Below are 27,312 nucleotides of genomic sequence, written 5' to 3' on the forward strand. Positions count from 1 at the left end.
CATGGCAGCTACTAACCCATAGCCACCTTCTATTTCATTTTTTTTTTTAAATTACTGAGAAGTGCCACTCAAGTCTCTACTTTTTTCTGAAAACTACTGATGCATTTACAAAACAATTTCCAACCTACCACTGAGAGCTTATTTAGGCCATCTTTCCTTCGCTCACCTAACTCTAAGAATATTGATGTTTTTAACTAAAAAATGTATATTACTTCTCTCTCTCAGATATAAACTTAATAAAGATAAAATGGCTTTACTTTTGGGTTCTGAAATGTGTATAGCATTGTCTTCTATTTACATATAGTGTCAAGAATATTACCAGAGTGTATATAATTAGTTGTGTGGAGTTTTTAGGAAATGAATCAATTAAGGTGGGTTAGGGGTTATTTAGTGATGGATCTTGTTTGCTGTCCTAAGGAGCCCAGAGGGTATTATACTAAATGAAATAAGTCAGAGAAAGGCAAATACCATATGATTTTACTTATATGTGTAATTTAATGGACAAAATAAATGAATAGGGAAAACAGAAGCACACTCATAGATGCAGAAAATAAACTGATGGTTGCCAGGTGGGAAGAGGGATGGGAGGCTGGGTGAAAAGGTGAAGGGGTTAAGAAGTACAAATTGGCAGTTACAAAATAGTCACAGGGATTTAAAGTATAGCATAGGGAATATATAGTTAATAATCTACACTAATAAAAGACAAAGATGCTAATTGACTGTACCTTTGCTATGCCCATCAGCCAATCAGAAGAGTATGCAAATTAACCCAACAAAGATGGCCGTTAAATTTGCATACTGCAGGCGGGGCGGGACAGCGCAATCCGCCACCCGTCCGCCACCATCTGGGCCTCCCGTGTGCGACCCAGCGTGGGATTGGGCCTACCATCTGCCACCCGGGGAGCGGGCCTAAGCCAGCAGGTGGTTATCTCCCGAGGGGTCCCAGACTGTGAGAGGGCACAGGTCGGGCTGAGGGACACCCCCCCCCCCCAGTGCACAAATTTTTGTGCACTGGGCCTCTAGTATTGTAACAATTACGTATGGTGTCATACTTAACAGGGGGTCACTTCATAAGTTATATAAGTATCTAATCACTATTTTGTACACCTGAAACTAATATAATGTTGAATGTCAACTATAATGGAAAAAGAAAAAAAGATTAATGCATTCAACCACATAAGATGTTTTTAAAGCTAAAAAAATTTAGAAAAATCAAGAGATAAATGTTATTTGCAAAACACTGATATCCCTCATATGTAAAAGTGGTAATTCTCTGAAATTATGATTAGCCATAAATCTCCATTCTTTGACCATAGAGAAAAAAGAAATTTACTATGCCATTTTTGTAAAATTATTCATTATTTAAAAAACATTTTATTTTGAAATTAATTTTAGAGTTATAGAAATCCAAGAAATAATACAGTGTTCCTGTGTATCCTTCGCTCAGCTCCCCCTAATGGTCATATCCCACAGTGCTAATATCTAAAGATCTTACTGGACTTTGACCAGCTTTTCCACTAATTTCCCTTCTCTCTTCCAGGATCCAACCCAGAATCCTGTTGCATTTCATTGTCTTGTCTCTTTAGTTCTCCAATCTCAGACAGTTCTTCAGTGACCTTGATATTGTTGAAACGTCCTTGCTCAGTGATTTTGTGGAATGTCCCTCATGTTAGGTTTGTCAGATGTCCTCTCATGCTTAGATTAAGGTAATGCATTTTTGGCAAGAATATCATAGAAGTAATTTCATATTCTTAGAGCATGACGTCAGAGCATACTTGATGGTGCTATACGAGTATTTCATTCTTGATGATGTTAATCTTGCTCTCTTGGTTAAGGCAGTGTCTGCCTGTTCCCCACTATATACACTTATTATTTTTTCCCTCTGTAATTAGTAAATGTCTTGGGGGAGTTACTTCAAGATTATGCAAATATCCTATTTCTCCTCAAAATTTGCCCATTGATTTTAGCATCCATTGGTTGATTTACTTCTAACAACGATTACATAGTGATTGCCAAAAGGTGTCACAGCGTTGTTTATAGAAGGAAACTCCAGGACAGTGCGCTTTTTGTCTGGGCAGCAAGCAGCCATTTGTCAGTGCTGAATTTGGAATTATTTAGACCTTTCACAACAATGACAAATGTTTCAGTCAGTTGATTTAGTAAATGTTAGGGTTGCCGAAGGAGGACTGCATGAGGCCAAGAGTGGTAAGGGATTCTAAATTAATTAGGTCATCTGGAGACCAGATGGGCTGAGCCCCCAAATGGCGCCAGCACCCAAGTGTGGGGAGGCAGAGGTTTCCAGGGACTCTAGGTGGGCTTTTTCTTTCTTTCTTTTTTAAATATATTTTATTGACTTTTTACAGAGAGGAAGGGAGAGGGATAGAGAGTTAGAAACATCGATGAGAGAGAAACATCGACCAGCTGCCTCCTGCCCACCTTCTGCTGGGGATGTGCCCGCAACCAAGGTACATGCCCTTGACTGGAATAGAAAATGGGACCTTTCAGTCCGCAGGCCGACGCTCTATCCACTGAGCCAAACCAGTTAGGGCTAGGTGGGCTTTTTCGGCCAAGAACTCTCTGGGTCTGGATCCTGGGAAAGTCAGGAGGGGAAAGATAAAGATCTGAGCAATGGAATGTGGTCTGAGCGAAAGGGAGTATGGGTGGTGACATGGTCTAAAGGTCAGTTCCAGGGCAGGGGTATCGATTTAATGATTTGATCAGACCTAACAGTAAACATTTTTAAAAAGTATATTTTTATTGATTTTAGAGAGGAAGGGAGAGAGAGAAACATCAGTGATGAGAGAGAATCATTGATTGACTGCCTCCTGCACGCCCCCAACTGGGGATCAAGCATGCAACCCTGGACATGTGCCTTGACTGGGAATCCTGATTCATAGGTTGATGCTCAACCACTGAGCCATACTGGCTGAGTGTTTTAGTAAACATTTATTAAACCCTTGCTATAACCAAAGCATCTATGAGAAATATGCAAAAGGCATACTGGTGCTGGTTTGCTCTGAGTCTTTTTCTCTGCCACTACTTTTCACCTCAAATCATTCGAACCACCGTGATTTGTTCTAAGAAGATATTATTGCAAAGACTGCTGAGCGCCAGAATCTTCAGAGTCAGAGGCTGGGGACAACTTCCTGTTTTGATCCATACTAGTTACGTTCTTAGAGGGTGAGTCAGGTAACTTCTCCAAGTCCTAGTTTCCTTATTTGAAGACGAGAGGCCCGGTGCACTAATTCGTGCATGGGTGGGGTCTGGCCTGCCCCATCGGGCTTAGTGGGGGTGGGGCTGGCTGGGGGTGGAGGGGCCGCAGGTGGTTGGCTGGCTGGCCCCACCCCCTGGTCAAACTCCCAGTTGAACTCTGGGTCGAGGGGACAATTTGCATATTAGCCTTTTATTATATTGGATGGGGATTCTAATATGGACTGATATGAGAGTGAAATGAGTGAATGTATATGAAAGTATTTTTTAATTGAAAGGCATTTTTCAAACTATGAAGTTCTACAAATTAATTTACTATTTAACAAGTATGTATTGATTCCCCCAGTGTGTAATCTCCTTCTGGGTGTTGGAATATAGCAGTGAAAGGCCTCTGTCCTCATGGAGTTTACACTTTAGAGGAGAGAGACAGTATAAAAGTAAGTAGATAAATAAATGCAATTTCAGGTAGTAATAGTGCTGTAAAGTAAAAAACCAGGATGATGTAATAAAATGTGCTATAAGAAAATAAAACAGTGATGTATTAGAGAACTAGGGGTGTTAGGTGGGATGAGACAGTGTAGACATTGTGGTCAGGGAAAGCGTCTCTGGAGCTCATTGTTGAGTTGAGATCTTTAAGTTAGAAGGAGTCAGCCATGTAAAGGACTGGGGACAGCCAATACAAAGGTCCCGTGAAGGGAAGGGAGTTAGTGTGTTAGAGAAAACCAGAGCACGGAGTCCTGTGATGTAGTGAGAGTGGTGTGTGATCGGGCAGAACTTGGCAGCGGCAGCATGATGTCGCCGTATAGGCCATGCCCAGGAGGTTAGGGTATCAGTGCAGTGGGAAGCCGTTGGAGGGTTTTACGCATTGGAATTACATGATGATATCTTTATTTTGAAATGATTATTCTGGTTGTTGTGAGGAAATGGATCGATGTGGTTGGTAAGAGAAACAGATTGACTAAATGGAGGCTATTGCGCTGGTCCTGGCAAGAGAGAATGGTGGCCCAAAGAGAGTGGTGGTGGCAGGAGTATAATAAGTATTATTATTGTTATGGGCTGAGTTTTGACGCCTGAAAGTCATGTCTCTAATGCCCAGTACCTCAGAATATAACCTTATTTGGAGATAAGGTCTTTAAAGATGTGCTTAAGTCAAAATGAGCTCTAATTGAATCTGACTGCTGTCCTTATAAAAAGAGGAAATTTGGCCCAGCCAGCGTGGCTCAGTGGTTGAGAGTTGGCCTATGAACCAGGAGTTCATGGTTCAATTCCAGGTCAGGGCACACACCCAGGTCGCAGGCTCGATCCCCAGTGTGGGGTGTGTAGGAGGCAGCCGGTCCATGATTCTCTCTCATCATTGATGTTTCTATCTCTCTCTCCCTCTCCCTTCCTCTCTGAAACCAATTTTTTTTTTAAAGAGGGAATTTGGCAGAGACACGAGGGATGCATGTGCAGGGAGGGAAGACCAAGTGAGGACACTATGAGAAGATGGCCGTCTGCAAGCCAAGGAGAGAGAGAGGCCTCAGAAAAGCCAGCCCGCCAACACCATGATCCTGGAGTTCAGCCTCCAGACTGGGAGGAAATACATTCTGTTGTTTAAGCGGCCCAGTCTGGTGTTTATTATGGCAGCCCTAGCAAACTAATAGTTAAGGTCATGATGATGGTGGTGGTGCTTTCTCATTAAGTTAGATCATATGTGTACTTTCTTGAGTGTATGTGCTTTCTCCCACTGGACTGTGCATTCCATGGTTAGAGCAGGGACCTTGTGTAATGCTTGACAGTAACCTCAGTGCCTAAGGCAGTGCCTGAGCCATAGGTCAGGGTTCTTCATTTGGGGGCTGCAAACTCTAGCACATAGGACAGGGTAAGAAATAATCATGTAACAAGGTAGAACCAGAGGGTTTTCTGAAAGCATATTTCAGTAGCAGGAAAATGACTGTCACTTCATTAGAGGGATATTTGGAAAAAGAGGCTTTTTTTTTTTTTTTTTTTTTTAGCAGTTCTGCAAATAAGGAGATTTAGCCATTATTTCAACTTCATTCCATGGCTTTGTCAAAATAGGATTAATTTGTGGAAAATGCCTTCCTTGAGGGCAAGGCTTTCTCTGTGTTGTTTGCTCTACTATAAAGTGGTTCTAGGCACATAGTGGTGTGCAATAAATATTTATTAAGTAAATAAGAATAATTTCACCTCTTTTGTTCCTTCTTAGGAATTTTTGAATTGCCTTTAATAGTCTCTTATACTTAGCCCAATGTCAGTTATTCCATAGAGGGTAAAATATTTTGCCTGTTCTTTTCTCCCTTAGCATTGCATCAGCTGTCTTGAATCACGTCTTCACTTTCTGATGTTTTGACCTTAGATTGCCCTTAAATGAAGTCTCACAACCTAGCTCAATGGCACTGGCTCCACCTTGTGTCAGAAACGTGATATCACACCCACTGAAGGCTGGCTTGCCAAGAATCAACCTGCCCCTCCCACCCCCCTCAAACATTTTAAATGGCCCAAATGCTCTGCATAAATCAAATGGCGATGTCACTCTTGGGCAACCTTATTGTGACTCATTTGTTGTGAAATGACTTTGTCTCCATGTTTAGTACTGTCTGTATACTCCAAGTACAGAAACAAATTCTTAATATATAACCATAAAGGCTTTTGGAGTTAGTTTGTAGTTCATACCTAGAATTAATGGCCTGGTCTTTTTCTGGCCTCTGTTTTTTCTTGCCCTGCTCCTTTTTCCTTAGCTGACCTTTGGGAGCCTTACTACGCCTAAGTTGGCTGTATGGTTCTCCCAGAATGGCAGGTTCCCAGCTCCTTCCAGAGGCCATCTGGAGTTCTTCAGGGCCCACCGACCCCTCTGCTGCATTCCCAGGTATTGACACAAAATTCCAGAGTGAAGGGAGCTCACAGGATCACTGTATTCTGTCCTCTGGGCGTGTTTCAGGACAGAGAGCAGGAGAGCTCTGAGTCATCTGTGTTCCTGCTTTAATTTCCCTTTCCTGTCCTCCCAGGGACTCTGTGCAGGACCTGGGGAGGCCTCCTGAAGAAATGCACCTCATTCCTTTGCCTTTTGAGGAAGGAACACATTTGAGAAGAATGGCTGTTAGTATTTACACATCGCCGCCCTTCCTCTACCTCTGCCTTAGGTTTATGTTCTTAGTCACCCTCTCCCTGGCCTTTACTGGGCAGTGCCATCAGCTGGCCTTCTTGGGCCAAAGGTCACTCTGATCGTTTTTTGAGAGCCTGAGCCCAGTGCTCAGTACACGTCAACCATGCAGCCCGGCTCTCATCCTGTGGCAGCAGGAGCAGTTCACAGCGCTGCCTTCCTCATTGTTCCGCCATCTCTCCACGTACTTCTTAAGAAAGAATTTGCTGCAAGGAACAGTAGACCCATAGCAGCCGCATCCCAGCTCATACTGCACGATATTTTAGATCTACTCAGTGTTGCCAAGTTTTCAATTTCAGTTCTACAGTGCTGTGTAAACAGGTTGTAACTCATGTATTTCACTGTGAAACTGAAGGTTAAGACATCCTTGATAATCAACATTTCAAGCCAAAGTGATAAAAATAGCATAACACAAAAAAAGCCAGTTGTTTTATAAAGTAGTTTATAAAAGGCAGGATTTCTGTTATTATTCCTTATTACTTTGGTTTTGATTGCTGAGACTGAAATGTGCTTATGTGTATTTTTAAAATAAACACTTTTTCATAAAAAAATTTCAAACTGCTAAACAAATAGAAGGAATGGTGCACCGAACTGCTATGCACTTTCACCTAGATTCCCCAGTTCTCAACATTTTGCCAAATGAGCTCTTGCTTGCATGGACTCACTCTCTGTCTCTCTCCATATACAGGGTGTCCTATAAAATATTTACACACATGTTGAATAATTATAAAGGCAGTGTTTTTAAAAATACATTTTATTTTCAAAATTGAGCTATCAGCTGTTAAAGTGTGTGCACATGTTTTGGGACACCCTGTATGTACACATTTATGCATTTTATTATTTAATGATTATTTTAATTTTGCTGGACTATTTAAGTTGCAGACATTGTGACCTTTTTCCAGAAATACTCCAGTATATATTTCCTTTTAAAAAATGTTTTTATTGCTTTTTAGAGAGAGAGGAAGGGAGAGGGATAGAGAGGTAGAAACATCATCGATTACCTCCAGCATGCCCCCTACCGGGGATTGAGCCTGCAACCTGGGCATGTGCCCTGACCGGGAATCGAACCAATGACCTCTGGGTTCATAGGTTGATGCTTCAACCACTGAACCATATCAGCTGGGCCAGTGTATATTTTCTGAGAACAAGAGCATTCTCTTACATAAGCTACAGATTTTGTGTGTATTTTTAAAGATAATCTTAGAATCAGAGCATTGGGGAGGACTTTAAGAGTCTTTTGCTCATTCCTCTGCTTCTTGCAGATAAATTCTTTGACAGAACAAAATTGATATTTCCCAAGGGTGATAAACAGGGACCAGGTCTGTAACATAAGTGTGTGAATGAGAAGGTATATGACAGTTCTCATGACATGCATGTATGCACTGTATAAACACACCAACACTATGCAAATAAAACCTCTGAGGGCCAGGTCTGTCCCTGGACCATCACTTTGGGACCCTGGATCTCTCTTTCAGGCTCCCATCGGGTGGAATTTCCAGATCTCTTTCTAGAAGCACCTGTTACAGTCAAGAAGTTCTCCTTTAAGTCTAATTAAATTCTCAGCTGAGATTTATGCAAGTCAGCAGTGTGCGATGGTTAAAAATACGGATTCCACTTGCCTGTGTTTGAATCCTTTCCTCTTTTTACAAACATCTTGGGGTAATTACCTAACTTTTCCTCATCTGTAAAATAATAGTACCTACCACACAGAGCTAATGTGAGGATTAAGTGGATATGAATAGTTAAAGCACTTTAAAACAGAGCCTGGAAGACTTACAAAAACTTGCTATCACTGTATTCTATTAATACTAACCCGACAGCCTGGAGGTATTTTTTCTCACCTCCAGACAGATCATGATCATGGCATAAGGGATATGAGTGAGATGTGAAGACTGTTCTTTTTAGAAGTCTAGGGGAGATGTCTGCTCCTAAGCCAGAAAGCTAATTAACCTGCTTTTCTCACCTGCCAGGGCCTTTGTTTCTGCTCTCATCCCGTTCTACTTGTCCCCCCTCTCAGACTCTCCCCAGCTCCCAGATTGCCTCCTCCCGTGGAGGTTGCTGCTTGAGTATGTTGGCTAAGGGGACTCTGAGCAAGTTACTTACCTGTGTCCTCGTCCCAAAAAGGAGGTTCAGAGGGTATGTTCTTTCCCCCCAGAGAGATCGGAACCATCATCAGGTCCCTGGGATGCTGCCCGAACGAAGGGGAGCTGCATGATCTGATTGCAGAGGTAAGTGGCCGAGCAAGGGTAGTCAGCAGACTCTGCGACTCTGGCTCCTTATAATTGAAAACCTTTTTACCCGGAAGTAAAAATGCCCTGAGCTGCTAAATGTGCTCAATGAAAACATGAGGGTAGCTATGTGAATTATCCAAGCAGCAGGGTCTGAAAGAATTAATATCAGGTCTTGAGAAAATGGCTGTAACTAAGTAACGCAATGAGAGCCCACATTAGGTGGTATCTTCTCTAAAATTAGTTGAAAAAAGGCTGGTAGCCACAGGGACTGACTATATACAGAAAGGGTATTGACAGATGACAGGAGCATCTATATCCTATCTAATAAAAGAGAAACATGGTAATTAGCATACGACTGCTACCCTTCCCATTGGCTAATCAGGGCGATATGCAAATTAACTGCCAGCCAAGATGGCAGCCGGCAGCCAGGCAGCTTCAAGCTAACATGGGGCTTGCTTGCTTCAGTGACGGAGGACTCCAACGTTCCCCGCCGGCCACTGCCGGCCTCTGAGCTGCAACTCTAAGCAACTATGTTACAAATATAGAAGCTAAACAAAACCCCAGAAACCTGCTTTAGTCGCAGGGCTTCAGCCAGCAGGATCGCAACATTGTTTCAAATACAGAAGGTAAACAAAGGCCAGAAACCTGCTTTCAGCAGCGGAGGCCTAAGAACTGGAGCCAAGCCTCAAAGCTAAAGCTGGCCCAGAATGAAAAAGAAAAAAAGGAGCGGTTGGGAGCTTCAGTCACCCGCCAGCCTGAAAACAGCCATCATCCCCTCACCCAGACTGGCCAGGCATCCCAGTGGGGACCCTCACCCTGAAGGGTGTGTGACCAGCTGCAAACAGCCATCATCCCCTCATCGAAGCTGGCCAGGCACCCCAGTGGGGACCCCCACCCTGATCCAGGACACCCTTCAGGGCAAACCAGCCAGCCCCACCCGTGCACCAGGCCTCTATCCTATATAGTAAAAGGGTAATATGCCTCCCAGCGCCGGGATCAGCGGAGCCAAGAGGCCTGCTGGCACCGGGATCAGTGTGACAGGGGGCAGCGCCCAAACCCCCTGATCGCCCTGCGGCTGTGTGTGTGACAGGGGGCGGGGCCACAACCTCCCTATCTGCCCTGTTCTGTTCGTGACAGGGGAAGGCGCCCCAACCCCCTGATCAGCCCTGCTCTGTGCCTGATAGGGGGAGCTCCCCAACCCCCTGATCACCCTGTGGCTCTGTGTGTGACAGGGTGCAGCGCCCCAACCCCCTGATCGGCCCTGCTCTGTGTGTGACGGGGTAGAGCCATAACCTCCCCATCGGCCCTGCCCTGAGTGTGAGAGTGGCGGTGCCCCAACCCCCTGATCGGCCCTGCTCTGTGGGTGATAGAGGGTGGTGCCCCAACCCCCACCCCACGGGCCCTGCTCTGTGTGTGGTGGGGTAGAGCCATAACCTCCCCATTGGCCCTGCCCTGAGTGTGACAGTGGCGGCGCCCCAACCCCCTGATCAGCCCTGCTCTGTGGGTGATAGAGGGCGGCGCCCCAACCCCCTGATCCACCCTGCTCTGTGTGTGACAGGGGGCGGTGCCCCAACTCCCCTATTGGCCCTACTCTGTGAGTGACAGGGGGAAGCTCCTGAACCCCCTGATGGGCCCTGCTCTGTGCGTGACAGGGGGTGGTGCCACAACCTCCCCATCGACCCTGCCTTGAGTGTGACAGGGGACGGTGCCCCAACCCCCCAATCGGCCCTACCCTGAGCGTGACTGAGGGTGGCATCGCAACCTCCCAATCCGCCCTGCTCTGTGCATGACAGGGGGCGGTGCCCCAACTCCCCAATTGGCCCTGCTCTGAGCCCGACCAGGGGCTGCACCTAGGGATTGGGCCTGCCCTCTGCCACCCGGGAGCAGGCCTAAGCCAGCAGGTCGTTATCTCCCGAGGGGTCCCAGACTGTGAGAGGGCACATGCCAGGCTGAGGGACCCCCTACCCCCCCAGTGCACAAATTTTTGTGCACCGGGCTTCTAGTATATATATAAAAAGCCAGTGACCTTAATGGCCATAACGACCATAATGATGGGTCGCTATGATGCCCATTGTGGCCAGCCAACAAGCCCGATCGGGGTGGGGCCAGCTGGCCAACCTCATGTCCCCTCCCCCCTGCCAGCCTGCCCCTGATCAGACTCTTCCACCCCGATCAAGAGCCAAGAGCTGGCCGCCCTGGCCAGCCCTGTTCCCAATCAGCCCGCCCCACCACAAGAGGCCCGTAGCCCCTCCCATCGGCCAGCCTGCCCCTGATTGCACTCCCCCACCCCAATAAGGGGCGGGGCTGGCCAGCCAACCTCCTGCAGCCCCTCCCCTTGGCTGGCCACACCCCCGATGGGCCCCCACCACCCTGATCAGCCTGCAGCCCCTCCCCCTGCTGGCCCCGCCCCTGACTGCCCCCCCCCCAATAGGGGGCAAGCTCACCAACCTCCTGCAGCCCCTCCCCATGGCTGGTCCTGCCCCCAGTTGGCCCCCCAACCCCAATCAGGGGTGGGGCCTGCCAGCCAATTGCCCATGGCCCCTTACCCCAGCCGGCCCAGCCCTGATCCGCCCCTACTGGGGCCGGGCCAGCCGGATGCCACCCTTGCACAAATTCATGCACTGGGCCTCTAGTTCTAAATAAAATCAGTTCAAAGGGGATAGGTAGAAGCAGAAGTAGAGATTGTAAGGAATTTATATTTATTTGGAAATGTTGATGAAAGGGGCCACATGCTAACCTGACAAGCTCAGGAAAGGCCTACATGGCAGTCTTGCAAATCTAGAGACCTAAAGTAATCCAAAGGATGGTCTGAAATTACACTTTAACTAAAAGCAGTTATGGTGGGTAGTTACGTCCTAGGCCTGTATCCTCACTGACAAGGTCAACCTTTACCTTAACTGAGCCTATCTGTCTTTTTGCATCTATAATAACATATCCTTGAAATGTCTGGGTAACTTGTAACTTCCCTTTTTCTGGACCCCTTGGGGCACAACCTAATGTGCCTGGGTGCCAGGCAGATACCACAAATTCCTTTATTCCCTCATGTTAATTGTTGACTGTTGGCTATCCTACACCCATCTAAGTTTGTGTCTATCATGTTACTTTTTATCCAGTCCTAGAGGTTCACCTCTCCTCCCTCCCCCTCTCCCCCCGCTTGGCTTTCTCCAGCTTCTCTAGTCTATCACCAGTGGATTTCATGTAACCCACCTATGTCCCTCCTTTGATTGTAATGTATAAAATAGATGAAAACCTGCCATTCTGCAGAGCACTATCCCAATCCATTGAGATACTGCTTCCTGGCAATTGTTGACAGTTTGGCTCAAATTCACAAAAGTTCTTTACAGGTTTGAATAAAAACTAGCTCGGAACAAGTAGTAAACAATAAAATAATAAGGACTACCTTGCATTGATCAAACAGTCTACGAATGAAATAAAATTGATTATTTGTAAGAGTGTAGAGGAAGGATAGCCTTATCTCATGCAGCTGTACTGAGCAGCCCAGGCCAGAGCTTCATGCCTGTTTGGTTTTCCAGAAAAGTGTCTGATCTCATTTCAAGTGCAGCTTTCAGTTCAACGAAGCAGAGGCCCAAAAGGAAAATTGCTTCTGGGCAGCCACCCGGAGAAGAGTGTTTTTCATAAATGCTCGTCTAGGTGTGTGGGTTTCGGTGGAAGCCAAGGACAACTGAGAGAATAAGAGGAAAAGAGAAGGAAGTGGGCTTTTATTCCCTTATTCCTCGCACTCAGCACAGTACTTGCTTGCTTAACGGGATGCAGAGGAGAAGCAGTTGAGGCTGGGTGAGTAGCTTAATCTCCGTATCAGTTTCTCCATAATAATACCTATTTCAAAGTTTGCTTCGAAGGTGAGTGAAATGATGAATAAGAAGGCATGTTTTGAGTCCTAACCACTATATAAAGTTAAGAAATGGAAGATTAGAAAGATGATTCTTTTGCCCGCATGCCAGCACCTCGGTAACTAAAAAGCACTACCAATTTTTCATTATCATTTTATTAAAAGTATTCAATAAAGCAGGAAATCTTTACATTGTTTTTCTATTGTGGGATCCAGTGAAGCTATTACTTTTTGGATACACATCTGTTTTGCCCCTAAGAATATATTTCCTGGGCTCCCTCTTCAACATTACTGGCCATTCTATGCGACCTCAGCTTCTGTGGTTACACCACTCTGCCTGGCTTCCATTACTTGGGGGTGGGGATGGGGCTGCTGGCCAGTCATTCCATGGATATTACCACGCCCAGGTCTGTGTGCGCCTGTTCCAGTTGGCTGTGGCCTGCAGAGGGCCACCCAGAACTTCTCAGGGATGCCCGTGCCTTTCTCACTAGCACATTCCTCATGTCCTTGGTGAGGGGGAGTCCTCTGAGCCCTCTCAGGGAACATAATTCTCTGGTGGGTTTTCTGTTTCATAATATACCTATTCCAGCCAACCCCTTTTCTCAGCTCAGCATTTCTACTTTTCTCAGGCTGGTCACCACTTACGCCAGGTGTCTAAGGAGCCACCCTCTCCTGTCATCCTTGCCTAGGGTGTTAGGTCCTGTGTCCTGAGAATATGCCCAAGGCCAGTGAATTCTTGCTGATCCAGTCTTCTATTCCAGCACCTTCGACAAACGTTCAGCCAATATCAGGGGCACTCCCTCAGCTCCTCCTCGTTCGTGCTAGCTAATTTCTTGGGCTGTTTCAGTGTATAGACTCTTTCTTCCCTTACCAGGCCTGCACTTCCCAGCCTGATGGCTATTCTAGGGTGTAAGCCCAGTATTCTGTGTGCCTGCTAGGGGAGGAAAGGGGCAGTTTTGAGGGCACTGTGGCCTGGCCAGGGACGTGTTCTGCAGCACAGCGGTGTGCTGCCTCCTACCTGGGTGCAGACCGGCGTGTCCGGGGTCTCCACTGATGTCTCCACCCCGTGTTTGAGTGTGCCAGGTTTTTGCGGCCAGGACCCTGACCTTAAATACCAGTCTTGGCTGTGCAGTTCAAACTTTCATGCCTTTTATTTGTGGATGTCAAGCTGTGGCCCACAGGCCAATCCTCCCCACAGCCTGCTGTGGACAGCATGCTAAGAGCTGCTTTTACATTTTTCATGGGTCTGAATACTCTCAACAATAAAGATAAATGGAGAAGAAAGACAAAAAGAAGTGCAGAGGCTGACCACCCTGCTTGATATGTTGCCGAGTCTGCCCTTGCACTGCCGTTGATAAGGGCCTCTTTGTAAGCCATCAGGGTGGCTCCCGGGCTTTCACATGTGGTTTGCACCTGCTTGGCAATGGCCCTCAGTTCCTCCTCATTCTCCTGCAGGGCATCAGTGCAACCCACAGTCACCTCAACTGTTTGCAGGCAGTGTTCTCCCCATCTTTCAAATGCTTGAATCATGGCACCTGCAAAGGCATTTCTCTTCCCTGGATTTTCCCAGGCCACCTCTGGTTAGATCTTTAGCAATGAACGGCCAGAGACTGTCCCCAACACCACTCCGGACAGCATCCTTCTTGCCTACTTGGCAGAGAGGGAACCTGTCTCAGCTCCATCTCATCACCTGTTTCCTCCGGGCACCACTTGTGACACTTTGGGTGCTGAGAAGCAGTGAGCATTACCTGGTCAAGAGGTTTATTGTGGAAAACAGTGAGGGGAACATCAGCCAGGGGAGGCCAGGAGAGCCATCAGAACACAGTACAGGTCTGATGCCTGTGAAAGAGGGAGGGAGGGAGGGAGGGAGGGCCTTAGACTGAGCAGCTCTAGGAGTGGGGAATTCTCAGTCCAAACTTGCCCATCAGAGGAGTCCCCCTCCTCAGGAATGGCACTTAGGTAAGTACCCCCACCACTCAGTTACTGGCTGAGAGCAGCGTAGTGTGGCCTTGGCATAGACTTGATGGCTAGAGACAGCATTTAATGATGGTTCCTGCGGTTGGGGGTCTGAGGTGGGTTTTCATGCTGCCACAGTTGTCGTCTGGGAGAGCCGTAATGTGAGTCAGGGGTTGAATGTCCAGTAGAATATGGCCAGAGAGTTGGCTGCCCTGGATTTTCTACCTCTGAGCTCACCATGGCCTGCCTCTAGTGTTCAGGAATGGAACCGAGAAGAAAGCTGCTTAGGGATAAAATGAAAACCCTCATCAGGGCCAAGTAGCAGGGCCTGGGAGAGTGAATGGAAACATTCCCAGCCAGGTAGGTCAGTGACAGATCAGAACGGGGCCCGGCTTATCCTGGGATTCCATCCAGGGGTAAAGAGATGATTCGATAGCAGCGGCGACTGTGCTAGTGTTGTCCTCAGCATATCTGTCTCTTAGTCAAACAGCATTCCTACACATCTGGCATTGTGGAAGGCGGGAGAATGGAATAGATCTCTGATTTGTGTCAGGTTAAAGAAGTGTAGACCTGAGGTCCATTGGGGATTATCTAGTATTGGATACCAGCCATTACTTCAGAATAGAAACAGGTGAAGTTGGGCTGGGAGTGGGTGCTGGGAGGAATGTGTTGTACAGAGAGTACACTGAGTGTGTTATTTTATTGTAGTTGGAAGAAAATAATAAATGGTGCTAAGGCATGACCAACAGCAGGGAAATCGACAAAAATGATTTTTCCTCTCTTACATAAATGTACAACATTTATAAGTAAAAGTATTTCATAATCCTATATAATAAAAGCCTAATATGTTAAGTGTCGGGTCATCCATTCAAACAGTCAAAGCATAATATGCTAATGATATGCTAAGGTTACTCAACTGCTCACTATGATGTGCAGTGACTACCAGGGGGCAGACAGTTGACCAGTCGCTATGACATACACTGACCACTAGGGGGCAGACACTCCAACTGGTAGGTTAACTTGCTGCTGGGGTCTGGCCGATCAGGACTGAGCGAGAAGGGCCAGACATGCCCTGGAGCCCTCCCCCTGTCCCTCCCCAGCTGGCCAACCTCCCGCGTCCCTCCCTGGCCCCAATCGTGCACCAGTGGGGTCCCTCGGCCTGGCCTGCACCCTCTCACAATCCAGGATACCTTGGGGGATGTCAGAGAGCCAGTTTTGGCCCCATCCCGCAGGCATAAATGGCTAATATGCAAATCGACTGAACAGTGAAATGACCAGTTGCTATGATGTGCACTGACCACCAGGGGGCTGATGCTCAACGCAGGAGCTGCTCCCTGGTGGTCAGTACACTCCCACAGAGGGAGCACTGCTCAGCCAGAAGCTGGGCTCACAGCTGGCAAGCGCAGCAGCAGTAGCAGGAGCCTTTCACGCCTCCGTGGCAGTGCTAAGGATGTCCGACTGCCAGCATAGGCCCGCTGGACTAAGCCATCAGTTGGACATCCCCTGAGGGCTCCCAGACTGCAAGAGGGTGCAGGCTGGGCTGAGGGGCCCCCCACTGAGTGCACAAATTTTGTGCATCAGGCCTCTAGTTTTATATAGAACACAACCAGGACTAATACAAATTAAACTAATACAAATTTTTATTTTAAATATTTTATTGTATAAGTAACATTCACATTACAGAAAACTTTTAAATAGAGAAAAATATCCTTTCCAATAATCCATCACCTTAACATAATCGTTAGTACTTAGTGTACTTCCATGTTATTTTTCTGTCCATGTTTTTAATGACTGTAATCTTATAGTATAATTCAGTATGTACAATTCTGAGCCTTGCTTTTTTCATCTAATTATAACAAAACCATGTTATTACAGAGTTTTCATTATTAAAAATACATGCCAATTAATTAAAATTGGACAAGAAAAAAGTAAGGGAATGATCTCTATGGTAGCCATCATTCAAACACAACTGGAATACTTTTCTTTTTTAAAACTCAATATTACATCAAAACAATTCTTCCACACTGTTATCTAATTTTTAAAAACTAACATTTCAAGAAGGAAACCCTGTCATACAACAACATGGATGAGCTTTGAAGATATTATGCTGTGTGAAATATGCTAGTCACAAAAAAGGCATATACGTCATGATTCCATTTATGTAGGCAGACTCTTAGGAACAAAGTCTTTCTGTTGAAAATGCATTGAGTTCGAATACAATTGCTTTATAAAATGTAAAAATGAACAGTGATATTTAAAAGTTAACATGTTATTATATATGTGATTTTGAGTATATCTGTGGACCTAATACGTTTATATATTCAATTTGACCAAAATTCCTTTAGGGAATTTTCTCATTAGGGAGAATGAGGATCACTCTTTATTCATCACTCTATTCAGATCTATATTGTTAGTAACCATGGCTCCCTTGCTTAAACCAAATCTCAACCTAGGATGAAGCTTTCCTCCCAGCTATTGCATGCAACAGAGTTTCAAACAATTGCTTTTGGTGTAGATGGATGGAGGAGGACCTGGTGGTGACCATGGCTCCAACACTTGTTGCCTCTGCCAAGTAGGAGAGGACACCACTGGGGGAGGAGGGACACTCGGGCCCAGGTGGAGAGAAGCTGACACTGAAGGGCGTGAAACACTTGGTGCAGCGGAGCCCCTCAGGCCCCCTGCCACTCCTAGAGGATAAAATGGGGAAGCTAAAGGCTTGATGGCCACTGATTCCCCCACGGCTCCAAATTGTAGAGACTCACAGTTGGAAGGGACCTTATCAATGACCTGATTTAGCCACCTGTTAATTCTTGGAATCTGATGGTTCAGTCATTTTTTAAAAATATACTTCCAATAATAAGAAAGGGACTTAGAACCCCAAAGAATCTCATATCCTAATTTTTGCACAACAGCCCCTGGAATGTTTAGAGTAAATTATTTTTCTAAAATAGGCAGATTTTCAAATGTCATATGATAGTTTTGACAAATGTCAATAAATTTTTATTATTGTATCCAAGGTAGAGAAATATTTTTTAAATTATATTTATGGTTTGTTTTGAAACATGATTTATGTTAAGATTTTTATATGTGGTATTTAGAGTTTAACTTGAAATATCTTATGGTTTTCATATTTTTACTACAAATAGTTAATTCATTTGCATATCTTATTTGGTGACCTGGAACTTGTTGAAATGGAGGTGCTTAATAAACCATCTTAACTACTGATATTATCTTGCTTTCGTGAAGCATGAAATAGTTCAGTTTATTGACTGATCGTTGTGTCACTGGGGAGAAATGAATTTCCACTGTGTGTTTTACTGTACCTGTTCGGTGAGTTCAGCATTAGAATAAATAAGGCTTTAATGAGAAGAGAGATGGCTGCTGATTTCACTGTGGGAAGGGGAGCAAAGAGCTCTGGGCTGTGGTCCCTCCAAAACACCGGCGCCGGTGAGGACCAGGACGGGCACTTCACCTCCCTTGTACCCTCAGACGCAAAATAGATGAAGAAAATGGACTTTTACCAAAGGAGAGTGAGAAGCATTATTTGCTGTTATATTTTAAAATCCCATGATATTTACATATTTATTGAGACTCCTTCATATTGGGCAAGAGGATGGAAAGAGACTGAGGAATATCTGAAGGCACTGGGTGGCCTCTTCTTGTGGCAGGCGGAGCAGTAGCTTTTCCTCCGGCACTACTCCCATCATTCTTCGGAGGAGGAGAAGTCGGGTTGGTGTGTCAGGGCCTTGGTCTCCAGGCGAACATCTGCTCACACTATTAAGATGAATTCACTATACATGGTTTGTGGAGGCTGTGCTGGGGGATCTTCCTGCAAAGAGGCTTTAATGCATTTGCATTCATAAATGCTGTCTATATTACTTTCCCATCATTACCTCCTTTTCAGCACATTAGCCTTTTCTTAGGTGAAACAAACTAGATTTTGCCTCATGTTTGCAATAGCAAGATATATTTGCTTTGTTTGTTTTTGCCTTTTGAAGAGGAGGGATGTGTTTGGTGCTGTCTGTTACTCTCCTTGTATCATTCCAACGAGGCAGGTAAGGAAACAGTGGAGGTGGAGGCCTCACTGCTAATGCACATCCCTGTCCACTAGGCACGGGTCCAGGGACGAGGGACGGGCCGGTAGATATGCCCAGCAATTTAATACATTCTCACCACATTCCATGCTGCACTGTACGGCTGGGAGGCAGAAACAGTTAGGTCTGTATGGTGAGCCAAGGAGGATGTGTCTGAAATTTTAGCACCAGAAATTGATTCTTTCAGGAGGAGGTGTCATTGCATGGAATAGAACCAAAAGTGTGTTCACTATTGACAGAAATAATCTATAACAATAAAAGCATAATATGCTAATTAGACCGGACAGATGAACGACCTTCTGGACAAAGCCATGGCGGCTGCGAGGGCTGAGGGCAGCTGTGAGGGCTGAGGGTGGCCATGGCAGCGGCTGGCAGCGGCAGGGTGATAGGGGCGGCGCCTTCCCCTGATTGGCCTGGTCGCCTCCTACAGAGGGAGGCCAGAGTGCAGCTTAGGCCCCTTCCCTGTGGGCAGCGGGCCTAAGCCATCAGTAGGACATCCCCTGAGGGCTCCTGGACTGTGAGAGGGCGCAGGCCGGGCTGAGGGACCCCCTCTCCCCCGCCCCATGCACAAATTTTCGTGCACTGGGCCTCTAGTGATTGTAATAGAATCTCAAGGTTGACAAAGCACCTTCATGGCATCACGTGAAACCTTCACAACAACCATGTTCTCCCTGAATTACAAACAAGGACATGAAGCTGGGGATGACTTTAATCAGAATATTTTAAACTAGCCGTGGCCTAACATGGTGACTACATTGTTATATTTTTCTATGAAGAAGCAACATCATTTTTTAAAGACCCTAAGCCATATCAAAGTGAAGTGATTTCCCCGGCACGACTTTGCTGTTAGTGAAGAAATGGCAGTGAATGCCTAGTCTTCGAACTTGTCTGCTGTAAGTTAGGGAATCTTTCTTGACTTCATTATAAGTTGGTTAATTGAGTTTTCTGCTGAGAAAGTAGGTCTGAAATGTATCATTTTCTCTACCAACTCTGTAAAATCAATTCTAAATTTTGACTATCTGCTTTGCTAATCTCCAGTAGATGAGCAAGGAATTATTCTTGATGACAGTGATTCAGAGTCTCTGGATTGAAATGTGCCATGCATAGTTAGAAAGTAAGTATTTCTCACAGTGCCAGGTCCGGAGTCTGAAGTCAAGGCGGCAGCGGGCTTGGTCCTGCTATGAGGGGAGGGCCTGTTCCAGGCCTTTCCCCTGGCTTGTGCATGACTATCTCTGTGGTCACGTGGTGCTCTTCCTATGTACATGCCTATGTGTCCACATTTCCCCCTTTTGTAGGCTGCCAGCCATGCGGCTTAGGCCCTACTCCAGTGACCTCGTTTTACTTTGGTTACCTCGGCAAGCACCCGGTCTCCAAAACAGTTACACAGAACTTCAACCTATGGATTTGGGGAGGACACAATTCAACCCCAGATACTCCCTCTTTCTCTTCATCTCTCTATCTTTATCACTATCTCTGTATGCTTACTATATGTGTATATGTACATATTATATTTGTGTGTTTATATATATGGTTCAGTATTTGATATATTTCTATTAAATCTTAAAGGCATTGCAATACATGGGATTTAAATAATCATTGAGCCATCACTGGATAACAAACATTTCTAGAAAGTAGTATATTTATATTATCTTACTAACGACCTCATAAATTAGCTATTATGCACCAGAAGTAATAGAACCTGCCTTATCCTCCCATATCTCACACCTGCTTCTAGATTCTCAGAAGGGCTACTCTACTTTGCTCCTTGTTTCTCTCCTATGACAAAGGAATAGACCATCTCTTTAAAATGCCTTTTAGATAAACTAATGGAATTTAAATAAAGCATGGAGTTTAGTGAATAATTGTGTATCAATATTGGTTCATTAGCTGTGACAGTGAACCAATATGTACTATAGTAATGCAAGGGTTGACAATAGGGGAAACTGGGTGGGAGGAATATGGGAAATCTATATCTCTCTTCTGTAAATCTAAAACTAAAAAGCTTATTTGAACAGTAAAAAACCTTTTATAATATAAAATAGTGTTTGATATATATAAAACAGTCTATTTTAGTGTATTTAGAGTCATCATATATCTGTTTTATGCCATTGCTCATGGATCTTTTTGTATAAAAAATGGATAAGATGTGGCCTCCAGGGGACAGTGTTGGGTCATAGACAGATTTTCACAATCTGCCCAAGTTGAAGATGAACTTACTTTTCCTTCATTTTGAGCTACATGGCTTTTATTCATTATCCCTCTGTTTAAAAAAGCCAAAGAAAATTTATGCCTCTTCTGCTATCCTGATTGGTTGGAGATCTGCTTTAACTTATTATTTTTGTGCAACTTTGGCTCCACACTGATCTGTCAGGCCGGAAAGAACCGCAGAATTTTCACCCTCGTGTTCAGTGTTCAGAGCACCAAGGGCTCCTGGAGGTTGCATGGGAGCTGGAGCGGGTGCAAGGGGGGCTTCGTTAGATAATGTCATGTGTTTGTGAATTCTCACGTAGTGGAGGGTGTGCTGTAGAGCTGAACTCCATCTGGAAAAACTAAAAACAGTTTGTAGATTGGTGAGGATGCTCGTGAAATAAAGTGGGGTCTCTCTTTCACAGTTGGGACTATTAGCTCTACAGTGGTTCGTTGGGGGTGGAGGGAAGGAAAGCAAACCATTGCTCGGGAGTAGATTTCTTTTTTTAAAAAAAATATATTTTATTGATATTTTACAGAGAGGAAGGGAGAGGGATAGAGAGTTAGAAACATCGATGAGAGAGAAACATCGATCAGCTGCCTCCTGCATACCACCTACTGGGGATGTGCCTGAAACCAAGGTACATGCCCTTGACCGGAATTGAACCTGGGACCCTTCAGTCTGCAGGCCGACGCTCCATCCACTGAGCCAAACCGGCTAGGGCAAGGAGTAGATTTCTTGAGGAATCAGAATATAAACTCAACATTTTACTTTAAAAATTATCCCTCTGAAGGTAGTCTCTTGAGATTGACATTTTATTTTTAAGAAGCTCCTGGGTTTGGGAATCAGGGTGTGACCCATTCAAGCACATCAGGGCCATGTGAACACTCATTTGCAAAATGCTCGCCTTGGACCTAGAGGCAGCTGAAGACAATTGGTCATATATTGATGGGCTTAGAAACACATCATTCTATCATTAGACGGAGGACATATTCTGCCAATAGTGGAGTCTAAGGACTCCACTCATACTAGGCGAGGATCTAGTATAAACATTAAACAAATAGTGGTCATTCGGAAGACAGTGTGTTCCATGTAGCAGCAGCCTATAGATTTCTTATTTTTGTTCAAAGAATAAATCTGTTAAAAGCTCTTCTGTTGAGTTGGGATTTATGAGCCTTTTAATAGGATTTTTGAAAGGCAGTGGAAAATTTACAGCTCCTGGTAAATAACCTGACATGAAAGTTAAGATCGATGGTGTTTCGTTCAGCCACCATCACAGTTGAACCTAAGGGCAAGAGTCTTTCTCATTCTCATCTAACTGTGCTGGGTACCAAACACTCTCTTTCCAGGTGTAGTGCTCTCCTAGCTAGTAGTGGCAGAACAAAGTTCTGTTGACCAGCTAGGTGTTTTTTTAATATATACTTTTTATTGATTTCAGAGAGGAAGGGGAGGGATAGAGAGATAGAAACACCAATGATGAGAATCATTGATTGGCTGCCTCCTGCACACCCTCCGCCCCTCACTGGGGATTGAGCCCACAACCCAGGCATGTGCCCTTGACTGGAATCGAACCTGGGACCCTTCAGTCTGCAGGCTGATGCTCCATCCACTGAGCCACACCAGCGAGGGGGACCATCTAGGTGTTTAATAGCTATTTTACAATGACTCAATACATGGTCATTGAGATCATGATTGGTCCCCTAACCTGGCCCCTTATGCAGTGTTCCTTCTCTCAGGGGAAACATCAATCCATCCCATTTGTGCAAGTTAGAATCCTATGAGTTGTCCTTGACTCTTCTCTTTTTTTCTCATCCTTGCCCACCAGGTCCTATTGATTTTACTTCTGGAGTAGTTTTTGATACCATCTACTTCTCTCTCCATGGCTACCAGTCTAACCCAAACCCTTAGATTTATTGCTACAGAAGCCACCTTACCCACAACCAGTGTATCTTTCAGACATACGTCAGTGATTTCTCATTGGCCTTAGGATAACAACCGAAGTCACTTTCATCGACAGTAAGGCCCTGCCAGGTCTGATCCCTGTCTCTGCAGGCTCATCAGGAAACATTCTCCTCACTCCCTAGCTTCAGCCTCCTGGCCTCCAAGGCATCACAGCACACAGGGTCTTGGTGCATGTAATTTCCTCTTCCTGGGAGTTTCTTCACTGCAGTCTTTGTCTGATGACTTTCTACTCATCCTTTACTCATCAGCTCCAGGGTGATTTCCTCACGAATGCCTTTCCTGGTCTCCTGGCTGAGAAAAGTTTCCTTTGTTCTGTGCTCTAATAGGCTCATGCCCCTTGACTTCATTGTTCATACAGAAACTTATAATTAGACACTGAGCTGTGTTGTTTTTTGGTTAATATACATCCCCACTACCAGAATATAAACTCTGGGAGCAGGGACCATGCCCAAGGATGCTCATTATCAAATCCCCAACACTTGGCACAGTGCTTGGGAAAAGTAGCTGCTCAATGTATTTGTTGAATGAATAAGTGACTTTTTTATTGAATGTTTAGGTAGAGGAAGAAGAACCCACTGGATACATTCGATTTGAAAAATTTCTTCCAGTGATGACCAATATACTAGCGGAAAAAAGGTAAGAAAGTAAGTGCAATGGTAAAGTAATGACTATAATTACATTAATTGCAAATTGGTTTTTTTTCCACTTCATATATTATCATCACCCAGTATTTTTCCCAGGATTGCTTCCTTCTAACTTTTCACTATACTCTGCTAGTTGGTATTTATTTAAAAATATCAATCACTTCAGTATTAATCTAATAAGCAAAGTGTAATTAAAGGGCAAATAAGCTACAAAAAGCATAAGTCAACAACATTCTTATTATTTTGAATTATCAATGATAAATAAGAATTAACCCTAATTATTTTTCTTGAGAAAAAGTAGCATTATCTTAGTATATTTGGTTTATTATAAAAATTTTGTTCTGCCCTAACCAGTTTGGCTCAGTGGATAGAGCGTCGGCCTGCAGACTGAAAGGTCCCAGGTTCGATTCCAGCCAAGGGCATGTACCTTGGTTGCGGGCACATCCCCAGTAGGGAGTGTGCAGGAGGCAGCTGATTGATGTTTCTCTCTCATCGATGTTTCTAACTCTCTATCCCTCTTCCTTCCTCTCTGTAAAAAAATCAATAAAATATATTAAAAAAATTTTGTGCCAAGATAAATTGATTTCTATGATGATGAAAAAATTAATAGGTAATATTAAACATGCCAGTGATTTTGAACTATTTCCGTGGATGTGGAATGCTTCCAACTTTCATATCTAGAAACCAAAAAAGAGTTCAGTGAAGGAAGCATTATTTTTCTAGTATGTTAGCAGTGTTTGTTTTATTTTATGTGATCATTTATTATGTAGAGCCTGAGCTAAATACTGTGGTATTTACGTCTTTTTTTGCATAACTTAGATACAGACCAATTCCAGAAGAAATCCTTCTTCAAGCTTTTGAGGTATGTAAGCTCCAGATTATTTTTATATATATATATATATATATATATATATGAAAAATTCATCATGTAGAATTTACTCATCAAATAAAAAATATAATTTCTGTCTTCTAGGTATTAGATCCAACTAAACGTGGATTTCTTTCTAAGGAAGAACTGATCAAGTATATGACTGAAGAAGGTAAGAATTATTTAATACATATCTTGTAACAGTGACTTAAGTGGTTAACAGTTATGCAAAAATTCTAGGGGGTACTTTAAAATCAGTCATTCTGGTTAAAAAGTTATTTACTATTCCTATTATTTTGGTATTGGGATCGTTTCTGTTTAGTAGTAGGTAAGAGGAAAAGGGTATGTAGTAAGGAGAGATGGATTTTTGCCTTTATAGGACTTCATTAAAGTATAATGATACTTCTATAAATTGAAGGCATTCCATTCACTTAGAGTATTCCCAGAATAAAAGGTATGCCACCTAGAAATCATGAGCTATTGAAAATTTTCAGTTTTTTATGCTCATGGAACCAAAGATTCTTGCTTTGAATTTGAACTGTACACACACACACACACACACACACACACACACACACACAGACTTATACATAATATCTCTACACCACATAAGCCAACACATTTCCTGTAGGAATTCTCTTTGCTTAGGCTGGTATGTCAGTTTGTTTTTCTGAATGTCAGTAGCCTAATGGGCATTCTCTTGGCTGTTCTCATATTGGTCATCTCCCCTCCTTCTCCCATGCAAAGTTGTTAGAGTTCTATCTCCTTTGCTCAATTTACTGGTTCACAGATTGAATCCTGATTCAGAGTTTCTCATCACGTGATACAAAATAAAAAGTACAAGTAATTTTGCGTAGGAAAGACTAGCACACGTAGTTCTCGTTAATTAGTATTCTTTTAAGGACTTATTGTGCCCATCAAAGTTTATTGGTAGCATATTTAGTATTTAACAATCAGGCATAAGATTCAGAATTTGTCCTTTTAAGCATTTCAGGTAGTCTTTCTTTCTTTCTTTTTTTTTGTTGTTAATCCTCATCTGAGAATATTTCATCCATTGATTTTTAGAGAGAGTGGAAGGGAGGAAGGGAGTAGGAGAGAGAGAGAGGGGGGGGGAGAGAGAAACTTTGATGTGAGAGAGACACATCAATTGGTTGCTCTCGGGGCTGGGGATCGAACCTGTAACCCAGGTAGGTGTCCTTGACAGGGACTCAAACCCTTGCGTGCGCGGGCCGATGCTCTAACCACCGAGCAACACTGGCCAGGGCAGGTATTCTTTTTTTCTTATGGATGTAAGCATGATTTCAAAAGAACGCAGTACATTCCCTTTGTTTGATAACACCATCACCATTATCATCAAAATCCCCATTTGAATAATTCCTGGATTATTAAATGAATTCCAATTTTGAAAGCATTGTTTGTAGAGGCAGGTGACTTAAGCTCAGAAGGCAGGTGATTCCCCAGGCCTAGGTGACTTACCTGCTTGCATAAGACTCTACAGGTAAGGTGACAATTTGGATATTTCTGTATTTTTGTTTAAGATCAGGACAAAGTTTTTCTTAAACAGTCGACAGCCTTTCCAACATTCTTCCTGAGTTGTCTTCTCATCTTGTTAAAACCAATATCCAAGATGGCCCTCAGCCCTCAGCCCTCAGCCCTCAGCTGTTACCTGAATCTGACTAAAGCCCACAGATTCTCTCTCCACCTTCTGGTTTCATTTGACAGCAACACTGGACGAAACTGTGAGAAACAGAAAGGAGTGCTCTGAGCGCCTGCTGGATGGCATCTGCCACGGGGGCAACTGCCATCACTGCGTGGGCCAGGCCTGGCTAGGGAATGTTCAGACATATAATCGTTACAGTTCCGAGTCTCCGTTATCTGCTCTTCAGCAGTTTTGTAAAGCAACCATTGAATCCGCTCTTCATACTCTTACTAATCATAAAAATTAGACTCCCTATAAAACCGGGACTTCAGGTTACTCCTTGGGCAGTTTCAGTAGTTTTAATTTAAGTAAATAAACAGACTTATTCATGATGTCTTGATGGCCTCTGCTGTTTTGACTGGAACGATAGATTCCAAGGTTGCTTGAGCTGTGACATCTGCGAGGTAAAGTAAGTCCCAACCCTGCCCGGGTGCAGCAGCACGCTCTCTGGGCCCCTGGGCTGCCATGGCGGGTGGCTCTCGGCCCCAGGGAGAGCCACACGACGGGGCTGGTGGGGTCCCGTGGCAGGGAAGCTGGTAGTGGAAAGAGAAAGAAAAGCACCAGAGGGTTGTGAATGATGAGTTTCCCTTCTTGTTCCTGCCAGGTGAGCCCTTTTCTCAGGAGGAGATGGAAGAAATGCTGTCTGCTGCAATTGGCCCAGAATCGAATTTCATTCATTACAGGGACTACATAACCATGATGGTGATAGATGAAAATTAAACACTCTGAAGGCTCACTTTCTAATTGAAAGGATAATTTTTAAAAATTGCTTATCTTTGTTCATTTCACATTATATCTTACAATTCCTTAATATGCTAGTCAATTTCTCATGACAACTATTTCAAGATATTCTATTTTTTAAAAGATGAGCATAACAATTTAAAACACGTTTATTTGGTATGTCTTGCATTGTGGGATGACAAATTGCTAATTATTTAAAAACTATTCTTAAAACACTTCAACATTATCCATGGATGGTTGTTAATTTTCTGCAATAAAATCTAGGTTACCTTCCAGTGAGTTAAGCTGACAAAATGGAAAATGCCTGGAATGACCGTAGGTTTGGCACGGAAAGGTCTGGGGAGGGAGCGGCGTGACCACAAATGGAAACAGTAGCATCGTGATGAAAGCTCCTTTTTAGAACCACACGGAGCACTCCAGCAATCTGAATGTGGAAGCGAGGTATGAAAGTGAACATTAATAATCAATTCCTAATGAATGCCAATTACGGATCTCATTTGAGATGATAATAACTTACTAGTAGCGTAAAAATGTAAATGTGCTGATCCAGTGTGTGTCACCATTTGCGGAAGAGCTAAAGGAGCTGAGATAATTGAATCCGGAGAAAAGAAGACTGAATGGAATTCGCTCATGTAAAGAAGTGGCAATTATCTCCCCGTCTTTAGAATGCGCACCTCTTCAGACTACCTGTCGTGAGCGTATCGCCCTG

The 27,312-nt window shown here is 44.2% G+C and overlaps 1 protein-coding gene across 1 annotated transcript in view; it reads left to right on the plus strand.

Moving 5' to 3' along the window:
• The window catches only part of EFCAB2 (EF-hand calcium binding domain 2), a 68,167-nt gene extending 41,285 nt beyond the window's left edge, over positions 1 to 26,882 (plus strand). The window contains exons 3-7 of the mRNA XM_059677262.1: positions 8,526 to 8,598; positions 23,208 to 23,287; positions 24,115 to 24,157; positions 24,269 to 24,335; positions 26,467 to 26,882. Coding sequence (XP_059533245.1) covers positions 8,526 to 8,598; positions 23,208 to 23,287; positions 24,115 to 24,157; positions 24,269 to 24,335; positions 26,467 to 26,582 — 379 coding nt within the window. The 3' untranslated portion in view covers positions 26,583 to 26,882. The remainder of the gene's footprint in view (positions 1 to 8,525; positions 8,599 to 23,207; positions 23,288 to 24,114; positions 24,158 to 24,268; positions 24,336 to 26,466) is intronic.
• The last annotated feature ends 430 nt before the right edge of the window (positions 26,883 to 27,312 follow it).

Source organism: Myotis daubentonii, chromosome 20, assembly GCF_963259705.1.
Source record: "Myotis daubentonii chromosome 20, mMyoDau2.1, whole genome shotgun sequence".
Classification (NCBI taxonomy): Eukaryota; Metazoa; Chordata; class Mammalia; order Chiroptera; family Vespertilionidae; genus Myotis; species Myotis daubentonii.